We start from the raw sequence: 17,150 nt of genomic DNA, 5'->3' as shown, positions 1-17,150 counted from the left end.
GTGTTATGGCCTGGGCATGTATGGCAGCTGAAGGAATTGGCTCACTTATCTTCATTGATGATACAACTGATGATGGTAACAGCATAATGATGGTAATAGCATAATGAAATCTGAAGTGTATAGACACATCCTAACAAATGCCTCAAAACTCATTGGCCGGCGGTTCATTCTACAGCAAGACAATGATCCCAAACATACTGCTTAAGCAACAAAGGAGTTTTTCAAAGCTATAAAGTGGTCAATTCTTGGGTGGCCGTCAATCACCAGGGCTCGAAATTAGCGGTTGCCCGGGTGCCATTGGCCACCCAAAGTGCCGCTGGGCAACCTAAACGCCGACTCATTTTGCCCGGCTTGGCAAGCAAATACTGGTTTATACCGATAGACACAAAAAACTGGAGTAACTCCGCAGGTCAGGCAGCATCTCTGGAGAATAGAAACGTGACGTTTCGTGTCGGTGGCGGCGGCTGTATTCCTCTAGTATCTTTGATTGGGGGGCAAAGATACTAGGTGCAGGGTGACGAAAGGTCGGAGAGAATGACGGGCCCCGAACAGCGGCAGCAGCGGCCGCGACAGAGGCTCCACCGCCTCCTCCTCCCGCACCCCGCCCGGCGGAAGGAGGCCTCCCTCCCTCCCTCCTCCCGGCCTCGGCGTGCGAGAGGGGTTGTTTTGAAAGCGCCGTTGGTGGATTTGCAAGCAGTGGCCGCTATCGAGGCCGGAAGGAGGGAGGGAGAGGGAGGTCTCCTTCCGCCGTCTGAAGCAGCTGCATGACAGATCCTATAGCTATAGGATCTTTGAGCTGCATCGCTCGGCTCCGCACCTTCCTGTCGGCTGGCAGAGAGGAGGCGGTGGCGTGGACGCGGCGGCACTTTGGCGTTGGACAGGGACGGCCAAGGCAGTGGGGCGATGTTGTCCGAGGAGCGCTGACCTTCCTTCCTCCCCCCCCCCCCTCTCTCTCTCTCTCTTTTGTACGCCCCCCTCCACCCCTCTTATCCTGGGACCCCTCCTCTCCATCCCGCACTGATCCCCATTCCCTCTTCTATTCAGGCCTCACTGACATCCCCTGTGCTCCCCTCTCCATCTACCCCCTCCCCCCAATCCATTCCTCACCCTACCCACCTCACATTGTTTCTCCTGCCACCCCCCCCCCCCCCCCCCCATTCATCCTACACTGGTCCCCCAATTCATCCTGTACTGACCCCCCTTCCCACCCATCCTGCACTTCTTCCCCCATTCATACTGCACTAATCCTCCCATTCATCCCGTACTGACCCACCCTCCATTTACACTGCACCAATCCCCCCATCCATCCTGTAGTGATCTCCCCATTCATCTTTTACTGATCTCCCATTCATCCTGTACTGATCCCCTCATGCATCCTGTACTGATCCCCTCATGCATCCCGTACAGATCCCGTCATTCATCCCGTACTGATCCCCCATTCATCCTATACTGATCCTCTCATTCATCCTGTAGTGATCTCCCATTCATCCTGCACAGACCCTCCGATCCACTGTCCTGACCCACCCCCCCATTCGTCCTATACTGAACCCCCCATTTATCATATGCTGAACCCCCCCATCCATCCTGTACTGAACCCCCCATTCAAGAAGAATGGGGGGAAGTCTGAAGAAGTGTCTCGACCCGAAACGTTGCCCATTTCGTTAGCTCCATAGACGCTGCCTCACCCGCTGAATTTCTCCAGCATTTTTGTCTACCCCCATTCATCCTGTACTGAACCCCCCCATTCATCCTGTACTGATCCCTCCCCCCATCCATCCCGTACTGTTCCCCCCATTCAACACCACTGACATCCCCCGTGCTCTCCCCTCACAATTTTACATACTCCAACCAACACGTACTAATTCACCCGACTCAATCCATCCATTCCGCCCCGATTGCCCTCTCAACCCCCCCCCCCCCACCCCCCGCCCCACCATCTATCCACCCCGCCCTGATTCACACACCCCCTGACCCTATTGTGCTTCATGGTCTTCAGAGCGAACATTGACTATGTTTGATAACTGAATGCAATCAAATGTGTTTTAATTCCCAATTTGTTTTGACACCTTTAAACATATTACCAAAAGAACATTTGTCCTTTGGCCATCTCTTGTCAGTTAGTGTGATGTTTAACCTGTCAGATGGGTATAGTCGGTTTTAACAGCTATTATCATAAAATGCCTTTAGAAATTTCCTTGCAACCTGTATATTTTGTTATGGATAAATTATGTGGGAAGGCAGAGTGTTTCTGTGCCAATAGCAATAACGACCCAGGCTATGGCCATGTCATTGTAATTTTGGGTCCTTCACAGAAAACATGCTTGCATCAATCTGTAGTGTGTATGGTTAAGCATATATGTTACCATGGTCCAGGATTTATTGACACAGGTTGATCATAGGCGGAATAATCCAACCACATTTTTGTTTGGAAGCGGAAAGAACTAATAGAAATTGCATTAATTGCAATGTGTAAAAAGAGTTGAGATATTGTATTATAATTTTGTTGCATGTCATTGTGGTATATATATCATAATATGCTGGTCCTTACCCTCAATAACTTCACGTTTGACTCCTCCCATTTCCTCCAAATACAAGGCGTAGCTATGGGCACACGCATGGGCCCCAGCTACACCTGCCTCTTTGTCGGGTACGTCGAACAATCCTTGTTCAATACGTACCAGGGCCCCATCCCCGACCTCTACCTCCGTTACATTGACGACTGCTTTGGGGCCACCTCCTGCACCCACACACAACTGACTAACTTCATCCACTTCACCACCAACTTCCACCTGGCACTCAAATATACCTGGACTATTTCCGACACTTCCCTACCATTCCTTGACCTCACTATCTCCATCGCAGGTGATAGACTTCTGACCGACATCCACTATAAACCCACAGACTCCCATGGCTATCTGGACTACACTTCTTCCCACCCTGCTTCCTGTAAGGACTCCATCCCCTACTCCCAATTCCTCCGTCTACGCCGCATCTGCTCCCAGGATGAGGCGTTCCACACCAGGGCATCTGAAATGTCCTCATTCTTCAGGGAACAGGGTTCCCCTCCTCCACCATAGATGAGGCTCGCACCAAGGTCTCTTCCATACCCCGCAACACTGCTCTCTCTCCACATCCCCGCACTCGCAACAAGGGCAGAGTCCCCCTAGTCCTCACCTTTCACCCCACCAGCCGTCACATACAAGTAATCCTCCGTCAGTTTCGCCACCTCCAACGTGACCCCACCACTCGCCACATCTTCCCATCTCCCCCCATGTCTGCCTTCCGCAAAGACCGCTCCCTCCGCAACTCCCTTGTCAATTCTTCCCTTCCCTCCCGTACCACCCCCTCCCCGGGCACTTTCCGTTGCAACCGCAAAAAATGCAACACCTGTCCCTTTACCTCCCCCCTCGACTCCATTCAAGGACCCAAGCAGTCGTTCCAGGTGCGACAGAGGTTCACCTGTATCTCCTCCAACCTCATCTACTACATCCGCTGCTCTAGATGTCAGCTGATCTACATCGGTGAGACTAAGCGGAGGTTGGGCGATCGCTTTGCCGAACACCTCCGCTCGGTCCGCAAGAACCTACCTGACCTCCCGGTGGCTCAGCACTTCAACTCCCCCTCCCATTCCCAATCCGACCTCTCTGTCCTGGGTCTCCTCCATTGCCAGAGTGAGCAACACCGGAAATTGGAGGAACAGCACCTCATATTTCGCTTGGGGAGTCTGCATCCTGCAGGCATGAACATTGAATTCTCCCAATTTTGTTAGCCCTTGCTGTCTCCTCCCCTTCCTCAGCCCTCAGGCTGTCTCCTCCCATCCCCCAGCCCTCGGGCTCCTCCTCCTTTTTCTTTCCTTCTCCCCGCCACTCCCTATCAGTCTGAAGAAGGGTTTCGGCCCGAAACGTTACCTATTTCCTTCGCTCCATAGATGCTGCTGCACCCGCTGAGTTTCTACAGCATTTTTGTGTACCTGTGGTATATATCATTTATTGATTGGTGAATATGTTTAGTTTGTGAGTTATTTGAAGCAGAAATAATATGTGAATGTAGACAAAAGTGCTGGAGAAACTCAGCGGATGCGGCAGCATCTATGGAGCGAAGGAAATGGGCAACATTTCGGGCCGAAACCCTTCTTCAGACTGATGGGTTTCGGCCTGAAACGTTGCCTATTTCCTTCGCTCCATAGATGCTGCTGCACCCGCTGAGTTTCTCCAGCACTTTTGTCTACCTTCGATTTTCCAGCATCTGCAGTTCCTTCTTAAACATATGTGAATGCTTCGTTGAGCATAATTCCGACTGGTAACTACGCACTTCGTCCGAGCACATTATCGCACGCATCATGCAAACCGTCTTAAATGACCACCTAAACTGTCATTTGGCAACCTAAAAAGCTGTCAAGGTTGCCCGGCTGGCAACAGGGAAAAAAAGTTAAGCTAGAGCCCAGATCACTTGATCTGAATCCAATTGAGCATGCCTTTTATATGCTGAAGAGAAAACTGAAGGGGACTAGACCCCAAAACAAGCATAAGCTAAAGACGGCTGCAATACAGACCTTGCTGAGCATCACCAGAGAAGACACCCAGCAACTGGTGATGTCCATGATTCGCAGACTTCAAGCAGTCATTACATGCAAAGAATATCCAACAAAATACTAAACATAACGGGGGGGGGGGGGGCGCCATCTTGGGGCACGGCTGCTAGCTAGCAGCTGTCCGTCTTTTTCACTCTTTTCTTTAATGTTTAGTGAGTTTCAGTGTTTATTTTTAGGAGGTCTAGACTTTTTTATGTGGGGGGAGGGGGGAGGGAAACTACATTCTAGGTCCCTACCTGGTCGGAGTGGCAGCATTTCTCCGGGCTGCACCGTCGACCCGTCCTCGCGGCCTACCACCGAGCCTGGAGCGGCGTTTTCCCGAGGGGACCGCCCAGCACCTCGGCGGCGGCACAGCGCTGGAGCGCTATCGCGGAGCGGGCGATGCCTTGCCTGGGTCGCCGCGCTGGAGCTCCGGTGAGCTGAAGACCGCCGATAAAAACATCGCGGAGCTGCGGAGCGGGCAGCTGCGGAGCGGGCAGCTGCGGCGCTGACTTCAACATCTGGAGCCTGGGATCTCTCGATGAGATCGCCAGTGGTGGAGCTCCAACCGTCGCGGCCTTGTCGGCTTCGGAAGCCGCGGTCTCCGGTAAGGAAGCGGCCGTTCCAGGTGTCCCTAGCCGCTGAGAGGACTCTCCCGACGCCGGAGCAATAGCACCCGGCGAGAACGGCCTGGAACATCGGGCTTCCGTAGAGGCAACTGTGGAGGCCTCAATTGGCCCGACTATGGGTGAACTGGGGATGGGGACTGGACATTGTGCCTTCCCCCATAATGGTAACCATTGTGGGGTGATGTTTCTATGTTAAAGATCCTTATTGTTCTGTTTCCAAGATGGCTGCTGGAAGGGAGAGTGAACGCTGGCGCGATTAGCTGCCGCTGCTCTCTCTTTGAATTGTGTATTGTTGATGTCTTTACTATTTATTTTTTTGTCGTTATTTTTTGTTTTGTTTCATTCCGCTTACATGTTTTGTATTTTGTTTACTAAATTTTGTAAGGTGTCCTTGAGAGTCTTGAAAGGCGGCCATAATTTATTATTATTATAACTACTTTCATTTAGATGACATTGCTGTGTTCCAAACATTATTGTGCCCGGAAATGGGATGACTATGTATAAAAACTGCTGTAATTTCTACATGGTGAAACCAAAATATATAAAAATGGCCTTTATTAAAATCTGACAATGTGCACTTTAACCACGTGATTTTTTAATGTTACAAATCTCAAATTGTGGAGTACAGAGGCAAATAAATAAATGATGGGTCTTCGTCCCAAACCATTATGGAGGGCACTGTATACATCAATTAGCGTTATATTCGGTAGTGTTCACAATCTACCCGTATACCAAGTGCCTTACCACTCATGTAGCCCCCTGGGGTGATATCCCTTGCCTTGATTTGGGGGTGTCTCCACCAGATACTGCCCCCCAATGTCCTGTCTGTGGAAGGAACTTAGACTGTGATCCTCCCCCACACAGCCTTGGCTGCACCCAGCTTCAGCAAGTCCTTCAGCGCGTACTCCTACAGTCTGGAATGGGCCAGTTGGCACCATTCCCTGATATTAAAAAACCAAAGAGAAGGGGAAGGGATTGAAGTGAGAGTTTGGGAAGAGGAGGGCGAGTGGTTCAATAATAAAATTAATCAATTTGATTCAATGTTAATTTAATGCTAATTATTAGAGTGGAGAATGTAGGTGCGGTCTCTGGAGAAAATAATTCTTTCTGAAATAAAGCGTAATGAAAAAGAGTGTAGCATCGCTGCTTTGTAATTGAGCAATTCCCCCTCCTCCTCCCAAACTATTTGCCTTCATCTCCCACTCTTCTTGCGCCTTTCTCACTCCCTGCTTACACTGCCACACAAGTCCTTCATTTGAAAGGCTTGAGAAACGTTATCTTGTCAATAAAACCCATTAAATCTGCACTTACCTTTCTCTACATTAAAGAAAGAAATTCTAGCTTCCCTGACCACGTAACTGAAATCCCTTATTCCTGGTATTGCTCCAGTAATTTGCCTCGGCACTGTCTCCAGGGCTGGGCACCCTTAATATCCTTGTGAAGGGCTTATCTCGGAAGTGAGGCTTAACATAGATATAGAAAATTAAAAACCGTGCATTTCTCAACAGCTTTAAAAGTGTGTGCAAACAGAACCTCAAATCTCTGTAATCTTATATCCCTTCTAAAATTAATTGCATTAGGTTTAGAGGGATATGGGCCAAACGCAGTCAGGTGGGACGTATTGGTCTCTGTGGCCAAGTTGGGTCGAAGGGCTTGTTTCCACACTGAATTACTCCAATTCATTCATATATTTTACATGCTAAGATTATATTGCCTCTCCTCAAACGTTTCTAGAGAAAATACATTAGTTCACATATTAAGTTTCACTATGCTTATAACGACACAGAAAATGGCCTTAATGCTCATCAAGTCCATGTCACCTCTGGGAAGCAATTCCATTAACCCCCATTCCCCTCGAATCTTGATATTCCTTGCACATGCAAACCTCTTTGGACATTGCATATCCAAACCTCTTCCGATCCTGCCTGCAATTAACCACACAATGGTGTAGTTTTACAGTAGACAATAAACCTACCTGCACATCTCTGGGATGTGGAAGAAATTGGAGCATGCAACAGAAACCCACACATTCACATGCAAACTCCCTATTACAGACACAAAATGCTGAACTAAAGCAAGTCAGGCTGCATCGCTGGAATGCTGCTTGACCCCCTGAGTTACTTGAGCACTTGTGTCTTTTTTTTGTAAACCAGCATCTACAGTTCCTTGCGTTTCTATATTAACAGAACCAGAGGTTCTATTAAGTCAGGATCAGACCAAGTTGGTTGAAGTTACAAGGCAGCCGTGCAACTATTGTGATGCACCACAGTACCATGACCAACTACTGTGTGAACCATCTAGTAAATGCACGGAAGTAATGTGCCCAGGCTAATCCAACATCACCTCCTAAACCCACATGTTTGCTGCTAAGAAAGGTAAGCACTTCAAGGGCATGGAAACACCATGACCTATAAGCCTTCCTTAAAGATGCACACCATCCTGACCTGGAAATATATCACCAGTGTCACAGTGTCTAAATAAGAGTGTAAAAGCACTATTTTTCCTTCACCATCTAAACCTTGGAACTCTATGCCACAAAAATAGCACTCGCTGTTTGTATCACACTGCCTGACCCTTGTGGTCAGCACTTGCATGGAAACTGATGATTTACTGTGATATTCAAATATTCTGTGCGTTTAGATTGCTCCGATAAATTTCACTGACTTTAAAAGTCAGACTTCAAATTCTATTGATATTCACAGTTCTCAGGATGACCTGAGATGGAGGCAACGGCTATAACAGGCCTTTGTGGCCAGCTACATCTGGGACTGACGGAATGAACAGAAATCTTGAGATACAAAGTTCACCTCACGAAAAACGATGATCATCACAAAAATTAGAATCATGGTGGAAGTGGGACTTGAGAAATCATTGGAGATAAAGACTGACAAGTCTCTAGGTCCTGATGGACTTCCTTCTAGGAATCTGAAAAAAAAGTGGCGACAATTGGAGATGGTTTTGATTTGCCTTTACATTCTGGAAACATTTCATTAGATCGGTAAAGAGCAAATGTTACTACAAAAGTAGGAGACAGATTGCTGGGAACTACAGGCCAGTTGGCTTCACATCTGTAATTGAAAGTATTGAAGCTGGTATTAAAAGTCATCATAACTGGACGTCTAATAAAATTCAAGGTCGTTGGGTGGAGTTTTTAATAAGAAGAAATTTTGACTAACCAATTTATTGCAGTGTTTAAAGTACTCTGTGAATAAAGGGAGCTGATGGATGTACTATACAGTAAAATTTGGTTAATTTGACATTTGAATTTTGGCAGATACCAGATTACCAGATGTACATAATGTCTGGATGTAAATAACATTAGATGTTAATTTCAGCACAATCCCAATGCACATTTAAGACATTAATCAGCTGTATAATAAATTTACCAGGGAACCCAGTGCATGGTGGAAAATGTTCCAGTGAATTCCAAGAGAACACTGCAAACAGCAAACATCAGACACCAGCCACATGCTGAACCATCGGGATAACAAAATAATAGAATAGTGGATTATTGGAAATAGACAAAATGCTAGAGTAACTCAATGGGACAGGCAGCATCCCTGGAGAGAAGGAATAAGTGATGTTTTGGGTCAAGACCCTTCAGACTGAGAGTCAGGGGAATGGGAAACTAGAGATATGGAAGGGTAAGGTGTGAAAACAACAGATCAAAGCAGACAATGTTCAAAGAAATGTAGAATGGCTTGTTGCTGGCTGAGGGGAAGGTGACCACGAGGCATTCAAACAGTTAAATTTATCAGGAAGACAGTGAAACTAGTCGGAGAACTACAGTGGGGGAGGAACGGAGAGAGAGGGAAAGCAAGGGAAGGGTTACTTGAAGTTGGAGAAATCAATATTCATACCACTGGGTTGTAAGCTGCAAGCGAAATATGAGGTGCTGTTCCTCCAATTTGTATTTGGCCTCACTCTGACAGTGGAGGAAGCCCAGGACAGAGAGGTCAGTATGGGAATGGGAAGGGGAGTTAAAGTGTTTAGCATCCGGGAGATCACATGGGCCTAGGCGGACTGAGCAAAGGTCTTCTGCGAAATGATGGGTTTTACTGCACTTAGATTTCTAAGAAGCATCAAAGGTTCAAATGGACAAGAAAGGTCCAACTTCCACAGGGAAACAGTAGATTGTGGCGGCTCCCAAGGGTCGTGCCACCATATTGTCGAACCCCTCGGCACAGGAGTGGTTCAGTCCGGAGGCGGCCCTTAGCCGGAGGCTTTAAAGGCAGGGGTTTGGGTGCCATCTCTCTCTCGTTTGGTCTTCCCTACAACCGGGAGGAACAGAATAAAAAGTGCCTCTCAAAACACGACTTCGTGCTTCATTCTGAGACCCACGCACTACATTGGTGACCCCCGACGCTCCATTGGTGTCATGATGGAGAACAGACAAAGCCCTACCTCCTCACAGGCCGGCCCGGCCCTGTCTCTGGACGCGGTCTCCATAAAACTGCCCAACTTCTGGACCACCCGGCCGCTCATCTGGTTCCAGCAGGCGGAGGCCCAGTTCAACCTGCGGGGCATCACGGTCGATGCCACCCGCTTCTATTACCTGGTGGGAGCCCTCGACCAGGATGCGGTTGAAGAGGTCACGGACTTCCTCGCAGACCCCCCGAACGATGATAAATACCTCGGCCTGAAAGAGCTCCTGCTCCAGATTTACGGACTGAGTAGGATGGAGCGGGCAGGTAGGATCCTGCATATGGGGGGCCTGGGCGACCGACGGCCATCTACCCTCCTAAAGGAGATGATGGCTCTACTAGACGGGCACACGCCGTGCCTGTTGTTCGAGTACACCTACCTGCATCTGCTGCCGGCCTACATCCGTCTGCAGCTCACAGACGCCTCGTTTGCCGACCTTCGGGCCCTCGGGAGGCGCGCCGACGCCCTGTGGATGGCGCGCCCTGATGACGTCAGCGCGCTGGGCGTCAGCAGAGACGGGGTCGCGCTGAGGTCGACGCGCCCTGATGACGTCAACGCGCTCGCCGTCAGCAGGCACGCCGATGACGTCACCCCAGCAGCTCCCGATTTCCTCCGGTGGGGCGGGGGAGCTGTGGAAGGAGTGACAGCTCTAGCCCGACGGCCCGCACGATCGCCCCAAGCGGCAGTGAGGGGGTACCGCACCTGCATTCCGTGCCAGACGGCAAAAATCCAGCGCCATGTCCGTGTGCCTCTCCAGGAGTTTGGACTACCTCACCGGCGGTTCGACCATCTCCACATAGACATTGTAGGGCCTCTCCCACCGTCCCAGGGCATCACCCACCTCCTTACAATGGTGGACCGCTTCACGCGGTGGCCGAAGGCCATTCCGTTGACCGATACTTCAACGGCTACATGTGCTCGTGCGTTGTCCGCGCACTGGATTGCTCGCTTCGGGGTGCCGGCGCACATCTCCTCAGACCGGGGGCCACAGTTCACCTCCGAGCTGTGGTCAGCCATGGCTCGCTTGCTGGGGGTGCGGCTACACCACACCACGGCTTACCACCCGCAAGCTAACGGTCTGGTGGAGAGATTCCACCGGCAGCTGAAGGCAGCACTGAAGGCACGACTCTCCGGCCCGGACTGGATGGACGAGTTGCCGTGGGTCATGCTGGGCATCCGGACCGCTCCCAAAGAGGACTTGGCCTCATCATCGGCGGAGCTCGTTTACGGGTCGCCACTCACGGTGCCCGGGGAGTTCGTGCTGTCGGCGCCGGGGCAGCAGGGAACGCCCTCATCCACCCTAAAGCGCCTTCGCGAGCAAGTTGGCAGGCTCTCACCCGTCCCGACGTCCCGCCATGGGACATTTCGCCCACACGTGCCATCAGCCCTCAGGGACTGCCCGTACGTCTTCCTGCGCCGTGATGCCCACCGGACGCCACTCCAGAGGCCTACGAGGGCCCGTTCCGAGTGCTGGAACACGGGCAGTCGACTTTTGTCCTGGACATGGGGGGCCGGCCGGAGGCAGTGTCGATCGACCGTTTGAAGCCGGCACACCTGGACATTGACCAGCCGGTGCTGGTTGCCCAACCTCGGCCTCGAGGGCGCCCCCCTTCACGGCTCCCTCCGCCTGTCACTCCACCTGTCCTCCCGCCGGTCCCTCGACCTGTCCCTCCACCTATGCCTCCGCAAGCCCCACGAGCGGCTAACTTCCGCACGCGGGCCGGCCGGGTCGTTCGCCCGCCGGTGCATTTCGTGCCTCTGGTTCTGGGGGGGGGGGTCCTGTGGCGGCTCCCAAGGGTCGTGCCACCATATTGTCGAACCCCTCGGCACAGGAGTGGTTCAGTCCGGAGGCGGCCCTTAGCCGGAGGCTTTAAAGGCAGGGGTTTGGGTGCCATCTCTCTCTCGTTTGGTCTTCCCTACAACCGGGAGGAACAGAATAAAAAGTGCCTTTCAAAACACGACCGTGCTTCATTCTGAGACCCACGCACTACAAGATTAAATTAATTAATAGCCGTGGTACATGAGTGTAATTTTATTTAACTGATGTGCTTGGCAATCAAGCTAGTAAGACACATTGCAGACAAAGTGTTACAAGTTTGTATAGTTACGCTGAAATCAATAGACAATAGGTGCAGGAGAAGGCCATTCGGCCAGAACCGCCATTCAATGTGACCATAGCTGATCATCCCCAATCAGTACCCCGTTCCTGCTTTCTCCCCATATCCCCTGACTGTTTAATAGCCCTATCTAGCTCTCTCTTGAAAGTATCCAGAGAACTGGCCCCCACAGAGAATTCCAGACTCACAACTCTCTGTGAGAAAAAGTGTTTCCTCGTCTCCGTTCTGAATGGCTTACCCCTTATTCTTAAACTGTGGACCCTGGTTCTGGACTCCCCCAACATCGGGAACATGTTTCCTGCCTCTAGCGTGTCCAAACTCTTAATCATTTTATATGTTTCAATAAGATCCCCTCTCATCTTTCTAAACTCCAGAGTATACAAGCCCAGCCTTCTCTTCTCTCAGCATATGACAGACCCGCCATCCCGGGAATTAACCTTGTAAACCTCGCTGTACTCCCTCAATAGCAAGAATGTCCTTCCTGAACTTAGGGGACCAAAACTGCACACAATACTCCAGGTGTGGTCAGAGCAGTGTTGCGGGGTATGGAAGAGACCCTGGTGAGAGCCTCATCTATGGTAGGGGAGGGGAACCCCCGTTCCCTGAAGAATGAGGACATTTCCGATGTCCTGGTGTGGAACACCTCATCCTGGGAGCAGATGCGGCGTAGACGGAGGAATTGGGAGTAGGGGATGGAGTCCTTACAGGAAGCAGGGTGGGAAGAATTGTAATCTAGATAGCCATGGAAGTCAGTGGGTTTATAATGGATGTCGGTCAAAAGTCTATCACCTGTGATGGAGATAGTGAGGTCAAGAAATGGTAGGGAAGTGTCGGAAATGGTCCAGGTGTATTTGAATGCCGGATGGAAGTTAGTGGCGAAGTTGATGAAGTTAGTGAGTTGTGTGAGGGTGCAGGAGGTAGCACTAATGCAATCGTCGATGTAGCGGAGGTAGAGGTCTGGGATGGGGCCATGGTACGTCTCGAACAAGGATTGTTCGACATGCCCTACAAAGAGGCAGGCATAGCTGGGGACCCAGCGCGTGCCCATAGCTACGCCTTGTGTTTGTAGGAAATGGGAGGAGTCAAATGAAAAGTTATTGAGTGCAAGGACCAACGGAGGAGAGTATCAGTGGACGGGTATAGGTTGGTCGAAGAACCGGAGGGCTTTGAGACCATCCTGGTGGGGGATGGAGGTGTAGAGTGACTGGACGTCCATGGTGAAGATGAGGCAATGGGGGCCTAGAGAATGGAATGCCTGGAGACGACGGAGTGTCTGAGGTGTCTTGGACATAGGTAGGGAGGGATTTGACCAAGGGGGATAGGATGGAGTCGAGGTACATGGAAATAAGATCGGTAGGGCACGAACAGGCAGAGACAATGGGTCTATCAGGACAGTCAGGTTTATGGATTTTGGGGAGAAGGTAAAATCGGGCTGTGCGGGGCTGGGGAACGATGAGGTTGGAGGCTCGGGGGGGGGGGGGGGGGGGGGGGCAGGGAGCCGGAGTTGATGAAGTCAACGATGGTGCTAGAGATAGTGGCCTGGTGCTCGTCAGTGGGGTCATGGTCCAGGGATAAGTAGGAGGAGGTATCCGAGAGTTGGCACGTGGCCTCAGCTTTGTAGAGATCAACGCGCCAGACTACCACGGCACCTCCCTTGTCGGCGGGTTTGATAACCCAGTCTGGGTTGTTGCGGAGTGAGTCAATGGCAGTGCGTTTGGGGGGGGGGGGGGGGGGGGGGGGGAGAGGTTAGAGTGAGACAGGGGAGCGGAGAAGTTGAGGCGGTTGATGTCCCGCCGGCAGTTTTGAATAAAAAGTTCTAAAGCCGGAAGACCGTGAGGGGGGGTCCACGAGGAAGGGGTCCGTTGGAGACGGGAAAAGGGATCAACAGTGGGGGGCGGGGACTCGTTCCCATGGAAGAACGCTGCGAGGCGACGGTAGAAGGGCTGCAAGTTGTGGCGGGTGTGGAACTCATTGAGGTGGGGACGGAGGGGGACGAAGGTAAGGCCTCTGCTGAGGACCGACCATCAGAGAGGGGGAGGTCGGGGGGGGGGGGGGGTGGGGTGGTGAACACCCAGCAGGGATGGGGGTTGGGCCCGGAGGAAGGCAGGTAAGTGGACTGAAGGCGAGGCGATGTCTGGTGGGGGGGGCGGCATGAAGGCTGTAGTGTGGGTGGGGAAGTGCAGGGGTCACATAGTTTGAGGGGGATGGGGAAGACCCAGTGGAACAGCCACTGAGGTTGACAATATCTTTCCTATAACATGGTGCCCAGAACTGAACACAATATTCCAAATGCAGCCACACCAAGTCTCATAAACTGCAACATGACCTCCCAACTTCTATACGCAATACTTTGACTGATCAAGGCCAAAGTGCCAAAAGCCTTTTTGACCACCTCATCTACCTGCACCTTGACCTTCAAGGAACCATGCACCTGTACTCCTAGATCGCTCTGCTCTGCAACACTACCAAGAGGCCTACCATTTACTGTAGGTCCTGCCCTTGTTCGATGTCCCAAAATGCAACACCTCACACACACTTCTCTGCATTAAATTCCATCAACCATTCCTCTGCCAATTTACACATCGATCAGATATTAATCTATTAAAATAGAATCAATCCTTTCCAACTCTCTCATACTTTTCAAAGTTTCTGTGGTACACAACAGATGGTAAATCACATTGTAAATTGTTTTGCAAATCACTTTGAACGTTTAGACTTCTCTAACGTGAGGAATCAGCAATTCTGTTGTGGTGATAAATACCATTATCAGAGAACACACGCAGACTTGCAGCAAGCAAGCTAGCGGGTTTCTCAATGATCAGCACGCAGGTTAATCATAAACAACACCACATAAAGGAGGCATGTTATTGACACGTCACTACACACACATCTTCACAACGCCACCAACCATTAGCTTAAGTGGGCCAGAAATCCTATTTCCAAAACTCACGTCTGACTGACGCTCTGTTACATGTAATTTGAGACAACGCACAGATTACGCGAACATATAAACACACACACATAAATGCCACACACAGCCACGCCCCACACACATACAACCAAAGATCTTATAGCGGAGCTATAAGATCTTTGCATACAACCATACCAAACATTCGCTGTAGTGGATTGGAAACACTGCTTCCAAAACTCTGGTCACGACAGCCGCTCTCTTGCATACTTTTGCAACGTGACAAGGTGCATGGATCGTGTAGTCATACTTTTTTGTAACTTAGCAAAGTGTATAGTGTAAATATGTCAACTTACATGTATAAACCCATGCACACCACGTATAAACATATGCACAGCTCCACATATAAACACACACAACAATAAACAGAGTATATAAACACACCATAAATACTCATGCACACCATATATAAACAAACATATCTAAGCACACACACCCCATGTACGCACAGCAGGTAAACAGCGCACACCATAAACACACACACACTATATACACCATGCACCCCATATACACACACGTACCAGATACACCTTGCACTCCATATACACACGCACCATATATACAACACGCATCCCATATGTAAAAATGTATACACCATGCACCCCATATATACACACCATATATGTACACACATATACACCAGATATAAACATACATCCCATATAAATACACACACACCATATATAAACACTCACATTTCTAAACACAAGGACACCCATAAATAAACACACCGTATACAAACACCTGCATCAATATATAAATACGCGCACACCATATATAAATACATACACGCTGATATATAAATACACGCACACACGTGTATATATATATATCTAAACACAACCAGTTGCAGTGGGCCAGCAACCTTGCCTCCCAACGCTGCTGAAATGTCAACCCTGTGTCAATGAACGTTGCCATTTAAAGGCAGCCCCGGCCGAGCGGACAGTGCCATTGAGAGAGAGGGGCCGTGGCCATGGCCTTACCATGCCGCCTCACAGCGCGGAGATGCCGGGCCGGGCAGTGCAGAGCCACACGATACTGGACCTACTGCAGTTCTCGGTCGGAGAAGCGAACGACACAATCTAAAAAGTTGCGGGCTCTCCACACGGCCGCCATTGTCGAACGCTGAGTGAGAGCGGGAAATGTGACGGAGCCGGAGCAGTGAGTCAGCGCTCGGCGCTGCCACCACCCGCAGCCGCGCCCCCCCCTCACTGCGCACGCGCCGCTGCCACCACCCGCAGCCGCGCCCCCCCTACCCCTCACTGCGCACGCGCCGCTTCCACCTCCCGCAGCCGCGCCCCCCCCTCCATCTCACTGCGCACGCGCCGCTTCCACCACCCGCAGCCGCGCCCCCCCTCCACCTCACTGCGCACGCGCCGCTTCCACCATCCGCAGCCAAAGATCCTATAGCGGAGCAAGATCTTTGCCCGCAGCCGCCTCCGCCCCCCTCCCCACTGCGCACGCGCCACTTCCACCCTCCCCCTCACTGCGCACGCGCCACTTCCACCCTCCCCCCCACTGCGCACGCGCCGCCTCCTCCCTCCACCTGGGTCTCCCACCCCACGTGCCGCCGAGCAAAGATACAAGCAATACAAGTATATTTGTGACCCGCTGAGTTTCTCCAGTATTTTTGTCTACCTTCGATTTTCCAGTATCTGCAGTTCCTTCTTAAACACATCAATAATCCGCTCTATGATCTTTGGCCTCAACAGCCGGCAGCGCGGCCATCAAGCAAGGACGTATGTATGCACACATTCAACGCACAAAAACCCAGACAATAGACGTGCAGGAAGGAACTGCAGATGCTGGTTTACACCAAAGATAGACACAAAATGCTGGAGTAACTGCGGCACAGTCAGACACTCGGGATAGAAAGGATGGGTGACGTTTCGTGTCGAAACCCTTCCTCAGACTCGAAGGGAAAGTGCGCGGGAAGGAGCTTAGAGCCCCGCCTGTCACTCACACGACAACCCCGCCCCGGCCCGTTGGTCACGTGGGTGACGTGATGGACGGACTGTGGGGGGGGGGAGTAGTGGTCCATGACGTCACGATTGGCTGGGGACGTGGCGGTAGGTGCGCGATGCGTGGGCGGGGCTTGTTGACCATCGGGGCGGAGCTGTCGTGTGAGTGACGGGCGGGGGGGGCGGGGCTCCTAGCTCTTCCCCCACGGTGAGACCAACATCGCCGCCGCCGCCGCCGTCGCCATGTTGGCTTGCAGCGAGGTGAGGTCAGTGCAGTGCAGTGCAGGGGGCGCCGGCCCGTCACTCCTCCTATCACCGCACCCCCGGAAAGGAGATTTACTTTAAAGAGAAAAATAAATACATTTCTTCTGGTTCTTCCCCATCTCCTGAGAGCCGGTGGTGCGACCGACGACAGAGGGGTTTCCAGACAGTGGTGAGCAGAGTGGGTGGAGGGAGGGAGGGCGAGGGGTTTTCTCTCTG

At 51.2% G+C, this 17,150-nt stretch overlaps 2 protein-coding genes across 8 annotated transcripts in view; one reads left to right on the top strand and one right to left on the bottom strand.

Annotated features, from left to right (window-relative positions):
- Positions 1-15,937, bottom strand: part of fbxo9 (F-box protein 9) — a 68,589-nt gene extending 52,652 nt beyond the window's left edge. For 2 of the 4 annotated variants that reach the window (XM_033020689.1, XM_033020690.1), the window contains exon 1: positions 15,693-15,930. In XM_033020689.1, coding sequence (XP_032876580.1) covers positions 15,693-15,695 — 3 coding nt within the window. In that variant the 5' untranslated portion in view covers positions 15,696-15,930. Of the gene's footprint in view, positions 1-15,692 lie in introns of all 4 variants that reach the window. The other 2 variants (XM_033020687.1, XM_033020688.1) reach the window with 2 other exon arrangements.
- Positions 15,938-16,875: 938 nt separating this feature from the next.
- The window catches only part of cilk1 (ciliogenesis associated kinase 1), a 47,625-nt gene continuing 47,350 nt past the window's right edge, over positions 16,876-17,150 (top strand). For 2 of the 4 annotated variants that reach the window (XM_033020683.1, XM_033020684.1), the window contains exon 1: positions 16,876-17,103. The gene's annotated coding sequence lies outside the window, so the exon portion shown is untranslated. The remainder of the gene's footprint in view (positions 17,104-17,150) is intronic. The other 2 variants (XM_033020685.1, XM_033020686.1) reach the window with 2 other exon arrangements.

The sequence above is a fragment of the Amblyraja radiata genome, chromosome 5 (genome assembly GCF_010909765.2).
Source record: "Amblyraja radiata isolate CabotCenter1 chromosome 5, sAmbRad1.1.pri, whole genome shotgun sequence".
NCBI classification, from domain to species: Eukaryota; Metazoa; Chordata; class Chondrichthyes; order Rajiformes; family Rajidae; genus Amblyraja; species Amblyraja radiata.
The sequence above is the reverse complement of the archived record's forward strand: the minus strand, read 5'-3'. Positions and strand labels throughout refer to the sequence as shown.